The sequence below is a fragment of the Emydura macquarii genome, unplaced genomic scaffold, assembly GCF_026122565.2.
Source record: "Emydura macquarii macquarii isolate MOO-44397 ecotype Brisbane River unplaced genomic scaffold, CSIRO-AGI_Emac_v2 contig_431, whole genome shotgun sequence".
Classification (NCBI taxonomy): domain Eukaryota; kingdom Metazoa; phylum Chordata; order Testudines; family Chelidae; genus Emydura; species Emydura macquarii.
The window spans coordinates 3,955,305-3,967,694 of NW_027130568.1; the positions used below are offsets into that span (position 1 = coordinate 3,955,305).

At 38.0% G+C, this 12,390-nt stretch overlaps 1 protein-coding gene across 2 annotated transcripts in view; it reads left to right on the forward strand.

The window, feature by feature from the left end:
- Positions 1-12,120, forward strand: part of CCDC102B (coiled-coil domain containing 102B) — a 266,993-nt gene extending 254,873 nt beyond the window's left edge. For both annotated transcript variants that reach the window (XM_067537430.1, XM_067537431.1), the window contains one exon: positions 11,797-12,120. In XM_067537430.1, coding sequence (XP_067393531.1) covers positions 11,797-11,914 — 118 coding nt within the window. In that variant the 3' untranslated portion in view covers positions 11,915-12,120. The remainder of the gene's footprint in view (positions 1-11,796) is intronic.
- Positions 12,121-12,390: the final 270 nt, after the last annotated feature.

A 12,390-nucleotide genomic window follows, 5' to 3' on the forward strand; every position in this document is an offset into this window, starting at 1 on the left:
ATTAGGGTGTTGTGAGGAATTCGGAAATGTGAGGTTTACTCATGATCTGTGAGGAAATAGTTGGATATAGTGAGAGTGGGATTTTCACTGAATAAGACATAATATATACCTAATCATTCAAGAAGAAAAAGAAATGACACAAGTGGATTTCTATACTTGCAGTTAAAAGCAAGAATGTTTGAGAAATGATTTGGACACTTTTTTTCTCTGAAACCTATTATCTACAATAGACATTACTGCCAAGGTCATGTTAAATTAACCCTTGTAACTTGAGGTGTCAGCACTTCACCTTAACTTGGGTATGCCACTTTTCTTAGCAGATAAGTGCAGATACTGAGAGAAACTTACTTTTCCATGTTGTCTTCTGCATATGAGCTAGCTATGTGAGATGGTGCATTAGCTGAGTTGATGAATAGCATCATTTTCCACAAATGGTACAGCCAGTTTTAGAGACACCTGAAAATCTATTCAGCTCTACAGCTGGGATTTTAAAAGGAGACTGAGGGAATTAGGTGCCCAACTCCTATTGAATTTCAATGCAAGTTGGGCTCCTTGCAGCCTTAGGCTCCATTGAATATCCTAGAATTTACTGTACATAATTTATTTGAAAAACATAGGAAACCTTTTCTTCTTTTGTTTGACTGTTGTGCTAATGCGAATCTAAAAAAGACAATACCCATGCTAAGCAGCAAAATACTTTGATCTATTAATTTGATAAACATTAAATAAATCCATCCTTAAAGATCTATGGATAAAGTAAAAAAGACACCTGGTACCTCCTTTTAACTGTTTTACTTCTCCTTACTCATTAGCCTGGTTTATTTGAATTTAGGGATCAATTATTTTTATTTTCTGTTTGCATGTTTGTAAAACACTACTAGCCCTGAAGGCACTTGCCCTTGTCCATCAGACTTGGTTGGTCCTATGATAATGAAACCTTAACTGTCTCATTCTGATTCTTTTCTTCTAGTTTTTGCTTCCCACTTCAATTCCAACATAACTGTAGCACTGAAAAGCTTACAAACCACAGAGCGAGAGATTAATGCTTTGTAACATTTGAAAGTTGGGTTTTCAAACTTTCAGATAATATGTGGCTGTGGATTTGGTTTCTATCTCTAACAGTTTGTGAGACAGCAGCCACTATCATGTCAAAATTCAAGTTGGGGCAGGGTAGAAGATAGCAATTGGAATGATATACATTCACACTCTCATATCTCAGAGCCTCACAAGGTTTGAAATAAATGCTCTGCACCATTGGAAAGCTCATAATCACATCTTTGCAATGATGTATAGCATTTGTTGCTAGCCCTGCCACTCCATGAGATATCAGACTTCAATACTGTCACAGTCCAGCAGTGTGTTTTTGGCACCTGTCCAGGGCTAAATATAGTGAATTCCGGATTTCCACCCATGTCATTTTCATTCTATGACTATAAAGTAATTTCTAGATGTGGCAACTGCAGGAGGCATTTTATAGAATAATATTTTGGTGTGTTAAGTTGTGTCTTGAGTAGTTTTACCCTACAGGTATTTACATGTAACTTCGTATTTGGAAGGGTGATATGTGTACTTATGAAATGTTATGCCTTTTGGTTTTTATGTGTACATTACTTTGGTTTATTTAAACCAGATTTAAGCAAAAGAACTAGACATGAAAAAAGCACAGAGCAAAGAAGCCACATCAAATGGCTTCCAAGATGCTACACCTAGACCAAAAGGCTTGATTCAAATTCTCATAGGAGAAAGGAAATGGGTTGTGGCGAAGGAAGATTTGAAACGGTGGCATACCGGGTAGAGGTAAAAGGGGAGATAATAAAGACACATATTGAGCAGCTGTTAAAAGATAAGAGTTCTGAGCGGGTAAATAGAATTGAAATTGAAGCTGGCAACCATGTATTTACTGGGAAGGAAATGGTTTTTATGGGCCTGAAGATTATGTAAGTGAAAATATTACTGTACAAAATCAAATGCACATGTAGAGGAGGAAACTGAAAAGGAGCATGTGCCAAATGCACTTTCTTAGGAGTATCTTGCTGCTAAAAAAACCAAAACCCCACAAATTTCCCACACAGGTCATACTTTTACATTCCTCTTTTGTCATTTTTTTAATGTATGTACCTGGGAAGCTATTATGAATTTTGTCTCCTGGGTAATGCATGTGATAAAACTGTTCCTGTGTGCTGTGTTCAACAGTCTGTTTGTAAAGAACTTCAGCCTGTTATGTTGGAGATGTATATGTTATGTTCTGTCAGGCTAACTTTACATTTGTTCATTCTTGTTGTTTTCCTCTGTCTACGGCAAGTAATTTAGATTGAGTACTCGTTTAGTATGTTTGTGTATGGCAGCATAGTCAAGAAAGTTCAATTACTTTATCATATAAATTGCATTATAAAAATGGCTGCATTATATGTTGTGACAGACATTCTTTTCAATGGACTGAAGGTATGCTCAAAATTTGGAGCCAAAACCTGGGGTCCAATGCTGATTAGGGCTCCCAAAAACAATGCACCTCAGGCTCTTCCAGTCTGTAGAGTTGAAGGTTACCAGAAAAATACATACACCAGATTATGTCCCCATTTGATGATGTTAAGGTAATGAAGAAGGGAAGAGTTTTCTTTTCAAGAAGAATTTTCTTTGAATGTTCCTGAGTCAGGAATCATCAAAGATTAAAAGGGCAGCTTTTAACTGTAAATAGAGGAATATGTAAATGCAGTTGACCAGAGGTGAGGGATTATCTCAGGGTCTGAAGATGAACTGGGACCTTTTAAATCCCCATTCATGCATCAGGTCTAGAAAACGTAAATTTTAATGTAAGATTCTGGATTGGAATTGGTTGGAAAAGCTTATTGACACCAGAAGTTGCATTTAGGTATAGTTTGTTTTAATTGGACTTTGTTCTTGCTGTATCCTTTACCGGTTGTATTGTAGTTAACAACTCCTATGTTTGAAATGTTCGCTGCACAGTCTACCAAAACTATTTTATACTGTTCTATCTCTGGATCATACTCTGATTTCATGTCAGCATAACTCCTTTGATTTCACTTAGAAACTGTTACTCCTGATTTACAATATTATAAGTGAGATCAGAATCAGGCCTTATGTGTTGTATTTTCTTCTAGGAAAAAAATTAAGCCCAAAAATCCAATAATTCCTTGGCCAAACTATATTTTGTATTGTGATGCATACTGTCTTATAAACCCATGGGTTTACTTGGGAAACTAAGGTCTAAGAAGACTTATTTGAAGTTTATGAGAAGAGAATATTAAAAGTAAAAAAAGACATATGCTTTTTTTTTAAGGAAAAGTAGAATTTGTCGAAAAATTCCAAGGAACTGAAAATGGTCAGACAAGAAACAATAGAAAATTGTGTTCTGGAGATACATAGTGGAAACTGAGTCTTGAAAGAAACATTGAAGAAAATTTCATGCAGCATGAAGTCTTAGCATACTCTCTACTGTTAACAGTAAAGATTTCCTACGGCATGGTGGTTGAGTTTACCCCTGGATTATTTCCGTCTGGTAAACACGAGTGGCATAATTCACTGTTCATCAGTTCATTCATGCCCTGTGACAATCACCTGATGATATCTGGCACAGATGTGTTAATTAAATCAGAATATCAGATATTATGTCTTGGACAGGAACTTCTCCACCACCTCACAGCATATTAGGTGCTAATTAAATCCATCTGAAACTCAGCCTTTTAGGCATTAATCAGAGCATCATGAACACCTTATAAAATATTCACTGGTGAAGGTACTTATTAAATCCTATATGACAATTCTACTTCCCCCTTCTAATTTTGTTCCATGATGTAGGACAATGGAGGAGTTTGGGTTTTTTTACTATGAAAGTTGCAGTATGCATGATAGTTTAACCCATATTGTGCAGTGTTGCTTCTTCCATGTCTCAGTAATTCACAGCAATTTCCTGGGTTGTCAGCCATGCATTTTAAGAGAGCCACCAAAATCTAAGTGAAACCCTTTTGAATGCTATTCTTCTGAGAAGCCCTTTAATTTAATTTTATATAGATGCATATCAGTGATAAATACCTTATTAGGATCCAAAAATAGGTGCATTCGCTGATAGTCTCACTTTCCATTTCAGAAAGATCTATTTCATAATAGTCAACACCCTATTCAGAAACAAATCACTTACCAAATGCCCATGCAAAAAAAGAGAAAAGTCTATTTCATTGCAGTACAGACTATCTGCACATTTGACTTCCAATTTTATTAGAAGGCTTTTGAGCTAGAAAAAGCACTTAGAATGGCTCTGAGCCCATACTGCACAAATTTATGCAGAAAATAGGATTTTTGCTTTCCTCTTCTCCCTCCTGTTAAAGTGCATCACCAAAAGTTCTGGCTAATACCTAGAGATCACTAAGACAGTAAATAGCTTTTTTTCACACCGTAATAAAAATAACTTTGTTTGTTTAAAACATTTTTTGAAGAGTTTCAGAATAAAAAACAGCCCAGGCGATGTTTCAGCAGCCAGAGTACCAGAACCAAACCCAAAGGCAATTCTAAAGGCAACAGTCATCATTGCTTGAGTATTTCGCCAAGGAGACAGATGCTATTTGTGGAGGTATTTCCTTTCACAAGGTAGCATCTGGTTCTCTTTTATTTTTCCAAAAAAACATAGTACGCGTTGAAATTGAAACATAGTATGAGTTGAGGTTGATGATGTGTCTGTTGTCTGCAATTTTTTTTTAAATGCCCCCTTAGTCACTACCACCTATTTATTTGTTAAGTGCACACATACTGCAAACAAAGCATGTGCTATGTTTAAAAAAAATTAAGACTTTGGACATTAGTTATTTTTATCTATAAATATGAATGATGTTTCATATAATGGAGAAAATAAGGCTATTAAATCCTCCAATTTCTCCCATGGAAGTGGAACATTAACTACAAATATTTTTGAAGAAAAATAAATTGAGCGGTAAATGGTACACACCTGGTCAGAAAAGAAATGGAAAATTAGATCAGATGATTATAATATATCTCTTTGACTTGAGATCTATTATCTGAAAGTATATTTGCGAGAAGAGATCAATGAGCTATGTCTAGTGAATCACTTATTTGATTGATCTAGCCCTTTTTTTTCCATGACAAACATTTCTTGAACATTAGAATTACTCCAGTATTTCAGTGCATCCTGGGATATGTAGTCCAAGCGGGAAGCCCAGCCCATTGGGGAGAATGGGGGCATAAGGCATCTGAACTACAACTCTTATATAGCACTACAGCAAACTCAGATCAACACATTGTCAAACTATCCAGTGACGCAGAGAGCCCTCAATGTCAATTGGCAGAGGACCCTCCCTATCATAACTCTGATCAGGCCTGACACACTGATTGCCCCAGCTCACTATTGTAATAATAGGTATCTAAAAGGTGTCATGTAAATTGTCATGCGCAAACTGGTAACATGCTGGTCATTAATATTATTGAGTGATGTATGTACAGGTGATGTATAAAGAATTATAGCTGTGTTCTGAGAAATATGTTCAGCGGGCAGTGTCTAAGCCTAGCCTTACACAGGAATGTTATTTTGCAGCTTTGACTGGGTCTCCAGTGTAAATTAAGCAAGGTGAGACCAAGGACAATGAAAAGCACATTTACAAGTAAGGTAAACAAAGCTATTAGGCTGAGCAAGTGGGGCAATATGACCACTTAAGAATCTCAACAGTGGATGGAGAAAGTTCCTGTCCCTTGAAACAGAGTCAGTGAACTTGGAGTAGATATAAGCAGAGACAAAAAGCCATTTTGTTATCCATCACTCAATGGAGGCAAGGGGCCCAGAGTTCTTGTAATTTGAAAAAGTTGGATCCTTCAACCAATGGGGTTGTAGTGTCTGAAAACTGACTACGGGCAAGAAACCTGTTTAAACAAAGACTGTAATTTTTAGTTATTAGAAAGCATGGGGTTTTTTGTTTTGTTTGTTTTACTTGTAACCACATCCGTGTCTTCTGTTCTTACGTAGCATTTGAAAATCTGCTCTTTGTTAAAAAATGTGTTCTTGTTTTATTACAAAACCACCTCAGTGCCATGCAATAGATTGAAAGGTAAAATCCTCAGCCAAACGAATAAGGTGGTGTGTGTTCTGTTTCTTTGGAGGCAGCAAACTTGATAATTTCTCTGAGGGTTTAGTGGAAAGGAAGGGGATACAGTTTTGGAAAGAGTTGGGACTGGAAGGACTGTGGCATCAGGACTTTGTGCCAAAGTTGCACAGTACAGAAGAATTCAGGGTTACAGAGCAGGCAGTGGCACAGCCTCTTACTGGTCTTTGTGAACCCCCAAAGCATTGCATGTCCAAAAATGAAATCCTTTGTTTTCATTTTTCCCAACAGGAATGAGAAAAATTTTGGCAGAACCAACATTTTCCTGAAGAACATTTAGATTTTGCAGAAACTATATTTGCCACCTCTCTGCCCCCATATAAATGAATTAAAAAACAAAAACAGATTGATCTAAACAGGTCTAAATGTCACATCCTTTCACACTATTATATAGTTAGAGTTGAGTTGTTTCAGAGTGATAACCGGCATTGGTTATGGTTTCCTGATGGGCCAGACTATCACGATGTGTGTTGGAAGCTCAGCAGACCCATTTTGGGTCCATCTACACAGCAATTAAATACCTGTAGCTGGCCTGGGTCCACTGGCTTGGGGTCACGGGGCTCAGGCTGTAGGGCAATAGAATTGCTGGGTAGACATGTGGGCTGAGGCTGGAGCTCAAGCTCTGGGACCCCAAGAAGGAGAGGAACCTCACCCTCCTTCATGGGGTCCCAGAGCCCAGGCTTCAGTTCCACCCAGAATATTTACACAGCAACTTTTAGCCCTGTGAGCCTGAATCAGTGGCTCTTTTATTCCAGTGTAGACATATCTTAAGTCTCCTCTCCTCAGAACAAATGACAAGAGATGGGAGGAAGAGCAGCTTATGTTTCTCTTCCCACAAAGACATCTAGGATTTTAGGGAGGCAGTGGCCCTCTGAAGATATTAGATGGGAGGAGAGACTGTCCATCAAAGACACTAGAATTCACGACCAGCTACCCTGCAGAGATCTGCTTTCTCTCAGTTATCCCAATAATAGTCTGTCTCCCCATGTAGGTGGGCACTCGCTTCTATAGAGCCAAATTTCTCTTGTTCTTTCTCCCATATACCTGGTGCATTAATCGCTCACTATACTGCCTCCAATCCTCATTTCTTAGGTATGTCTGTATATGTTCCTTGGGAAGTCTTCCTGTATTATTAAAAACAACAACAACCCTGAGATGTCCCCTCGATCACATTATAGAGAATTGCATGAGGATTTGAATTTACAAACAATGGTGATTACATAGATTCAAGAGCAGCAGTCTGCTATTTTAAAATAATCCCATCTAGTTTTACCTCATTACATTTAGATTTGTAAACAAGATCCTACCCTATTTTTAATACTTATGGGCAATTGAACTGTCATTAAATTAATTCTAAGCAGTAACAAAGACTTTTCTAAATATTGAACAGAAAAATTCACACACAAACTACATTAGTTGAGCTCTCTAAGTTAGTGACGCTAAACAACAAAAGTGAGGAAATGCACAGTTAAGCAGCAAATGTACCATATGTTATACTATACCTGGGCACAATAGGACACCACCTAAATGACTTTCTTAATGTACCAATTGCACTAGATATTGGTGGACATATGGTATTCTGCTGCCTAACTGTGCATTTCCATGATTTGGTTGGTTGACTTTGATAGCGCTTTCTGTTTGTCTGTTGCCAGGCAGGCTTTCAAAATGTTTTGCTTTTCTATCCAGAGCTCAGTAGCCTTACATTTTATTTTGCCGGTGTTTTTTTCTCTACTCTCTATTGCGTATTCCAGTTATTGTCAGGCCTTCCAAACAGTCTTGGTCTGTGCCACTTGGTAAGTGATATGTGTCAAACACTCCCCTATATACGGCAAGACTTTTGTATGATTCTCAATCCCGATAGTAGCCAAACACCCTAGTGCTCCCAGTAGGCTAGAGAGAGAATAGTCACGTGGCCAGCAGGAGAGTATTGTTGTTTTGCAAAGACTCTGTTCTCAAACCATTTGAGGATACTAGTAACAAGGGGATAAATCCTCTTGGGGCAACTTTAGTCCAATTTGAACTAATGATAAACTATCTTTGGTCATTCTTCATCATCCTGTTTGGCTATTTCCTCCTTACCAATTCTTTGAGAAAAGTCCTCTACTAGTTTCCCCCATCCTGCTATCCTAATCTTAGCAATATTGTACATGCTCTTGGGAATATTTTACATGCTGTCAATCATAGGCCTTCCAGCAAAACCCAGTCTAATAGTATTCCTTCACTCTTTTGAATCCAGTCTTATCACCAAAGTTAAGGCACATCCTTTGAAAATAAGGTTGTTTTTTTCAAGCAGAGAGGGATGGCCACATTAAAGTTTCTGCACTTTACTTTTAAACTTCTCTTACTATTCAGTACTAAGGCTGAAAAGATAGATCCTTTGTTAATATCAAACTACCGGCAAGCACCTCTACACACTGGACCAGATTCTCAACCTTGAGCTCAGGCAAAATGGAGATAGAGGTGATCAGTGAGCCACAGTGACCTTCTACCAGTGGAAGAATGGGTATAGCAGAGCTGAGCCACACACTGTCCACACCTCCTCCATCCTTTTATGCTACATGTTAGTGGGAGGCAGCTTGTGCAGAAGCCAGGTTTGTCACCTCCCCCAGCTTTCTACTATGGCCAGCTTCCCTGAGTAGGGGGTTTGTTTTTCACTAGCCATTTCTGGATAAGTTAAATCCACTTTGAGGGCCAGAGGAATTGGCCCGTTTTCTTTCACTCCTCTGCAGACACCTTTTTCTCCAAACTTTCTCAGTTATTTCATTTGCATCTCCTTCTTTAAAACTGAGCTGTTTGTCATAAATCTTATCCAGGTCTGGACTGAACAACATGTAACATAAGAAGCATTTAGAACCCTATGGCATGGTGTGTTGTTTTTACACATGTGAGATAGTCAAGTCCATTTGCTTTATTTGCAGTCAGGAGATTGGTGTTCTGAGGCTGAAGGGCAGCAGTTTGGAGGCTTAAAATTGACAAGAAGAATAAAGGTCATTTAAAAGACCTGTTACTGAAAAATAGAAAGGTATTGTCTTTCAATGGGCCTTCAACTCCTAATTGACATAGATTTCACTTTGAAACCCTACCTTTTAAGTGTAATTGACTTTTTTTAGTCTTTGCATTTTACATAAATGTCTGTAGTAGACAATGTAATGTTTTCTGTCATTTTGCTCTGTTCGTACAACACCTAATACAATAAGGTCTGTGACTGGGGCCTGTGAGTACTATGGAAATACAAATAACAAATAGATATTTTTAAGAGAATTCAGCTTTTATTTGACAGTGTGTAGGGAGATTTAAAGTGTGATTCCATTTAGAAAAGAGACTATATAAAAATGATACCATGGGTTTCTGCATTTCTTAATAATTCTACAACCAATTTTCCCAATGTCTGAGTGAAAATCTGATGTTTTTCTAACAGCCAGCCTTCTAAATTCAAGCTAGGCTCTGTGACTCAAGTTGCTGTGGGCTGTTTTCTTCTTGCACATTATCACTAGTATCAATAGTTCCGCAGGACAAATGCTGCCATCACTTACACTTGTCCCCATTGTTTCCATATTATACCTAAAGGCCCTGATCCTGCAAGCCGCAATCTGTGAGCAGAATCTCATTCACACCAGTGGGGATCCATGCAAGTGCAGAGCTCAGCCCATGTGAAGCCACTTGCAAGATTTGGGCCTGAGTTACACAAATATAATCTTATTGGAAGGGTTTATATTGCATTTTTATAAGATTATGTAATTGTTACTAGATTCTTGTGTTTGCAAGTGTTAAAAAATAACAAACATACCTTCTATCTGCTTTAATTTGACATATGAGGACTCTCAGCATGACCCTTTTACCCAAAAGACTGCAACCCACAAAAACCACACTCAAACAACCTACCAAAAAAAGTAATTTTTTTTTTAAATTAAAAAATCAGAAACAAAACCTTTCCCCAAGGAGAGATTTTATTCTAAATAAGACGAGCCAGAGACTCCATGAAGTCTACTAGGGACTTTGTAATTTTACATGGAAGCCTTTCAGGCACAAAGGCTTTTATCCTTCAGGATAATCATAGAATCATAGAGTTGGAAGGGACCTCAGGAGGTCATCTAGTCCAACCCCCTGCTCAAAGCAGGACTAACCTCAGTTAAATAATCCCAGCGAGGGTTTTGTCAAGCCGTAGTTTAAAAACCTCCCTAGGTAACCCATTCCAGTGCTTCACCATCCTTCTAGTGAAAAACTTTTTCCTAATGTCCAACCTAGACCTCCCCCACTGCAACTTGAGACTGTTGCTCCTTGTTCTGTCATCTGCCACCACTGAGAACAGCCTAGCTCCATCCTCCCTGGAACCCCCTTTCAGGGCTGCTATCAAATCCCCCCTCATTCTTCTCTTCTGCAGACTAAACAAGCCTAGTTCCCTCAGTTTCTCCTCATAAGTCTTGTGCTCCAGCCCCCTAATGATTTTGTTGCCCTCCCCTGGACTCTCCCCAACTTCTCCACATCTTTTTTATAGTGGGGGGCCCAAAACTGGACACAATACTCCAAATGCAGCCTCACCAATGCCGAATAGAGGGGAATAATCTCTTCCCATGATCTGCTGGAAAACAGACTGGACTGCAACACAAAAAGTTCTTGCTGAATGAACCAGAACACAAATGATTTTTTAAAAGAATTTTAGGGCTCTCTTGTCTGCAACACTTGTTTTTGTTTTTGTTTGTTGTTTATTTTGTTTTAAACAAAATATAAATGAATAGTATCTGATTTCCAGAACCTGTAAACTGTGCCTGGAAAAAAATAATGTTTCAATAACCTGCAAAAGACAATGAAAATTAGAGTCACAAGTGTAGTTCCTAATTATAAAGTCCAGAATTCCTCTCGGGAGGGGTGGGGAGATGGGATGAGGCTCCCTCCTCAACCCCCAATAATAATTACAGTGGATATTAGACCCTATCTCACTGTACTAGAGGATTCATTTATTTTAATTCATATCAACCTCATTTTTTGTAGAAGTTTCATTATAATACCCAATAGTTATTAAAGAATGAGAGTTAACTGTAATTTACAATATGTTAACCTGTGCTCACTGTTATTGAGCGAAGTACTGTAGAATTTATCAAACTCAGTGTATTTTTTCCATACGTGGATGGTTGTTTCTGGGCATTTCCTTACTCCCACCTGCCCCCCAGACGCTAAAACCTGGTAAACGAACGGTTTGAGTTATCTTGATTATTTCAGTGCCTTATTATACCTTCCTCCTACCCAAAAGAAGGTTCAGCAATTGTTGCTCAAAATAGATTAAAAAACTATTCATACACATTGCTACCACGGTCCACAAATGCCATTCAATAAATAATGGGTCATAGTCATCACAAAATAAGTAAGCTAGCATATATACCCTGTTTCTTGTTGTAAAAGATGATTGCAGATAAGTTAATTTAAAACCGTATCTATTTTTCCTTAGGTGCATTAAGGAATCAATTGTTGTAAAAATAAATAAATAAAAAATTTAAAAAATCCGATATGTGCCCTAAAGTTAACTGAGCTGCAAGATTCTTGTCTGATCTAAACTTTACTGCTCTACACTTGAGTGATGATAAAAACTTTTCTTGGAAGACATTTGATCTGCCATTGTTTTAAATTATAACTGGCATTTCTGATTAATTTTCTGGTCACACACTTTGTTTCCTTTCAGGTTAAAGAGACAGCAGAACGTGAGCTCAGGATTTGGGATTAAACAAAGTTCCACATATGATGCTGGAGACTCCACTGAGACAGTGAGCAAAGATGAGGGGGGCCAGCATGCTTCATAAAACAGCCCTACCATGACAAGACTAACAGTGATCATGAGGAACAGAGGAAAACTGATAAAGATTTAGAGGAGAGAGACAGCTCTGAAACACATGGCAGATCTGTAGAAAGAAATATGATATGTATTATTTCTAATATTCACGACTCATATTCATATTACATTAAACTTGCAGGAAATATACTTGCTTCAGTATGTACCAAGTCTGAATTTGAGTTTGCAATTGTGTATCTTTTGTTATCAGTTCTTTTGATTGCTATTTCTTAAAGCAAAAATCTGGTTTCACTTATTGTGGCAACATCCTAGTTTATCATCAGACAAGCTGAATTTAAAACACACAAGATGAAGGCTACCTGATTCAAATTTAGTGCAAGACAATGGACTGGGAACCAGGAGAGTTAGAGTCTATTCCCTGTGTTGCTGCTGACCTTTTGTGAACATTTGTGCTAGTCACTTTGCTCCTCTCTGTCTCAGTTTCTC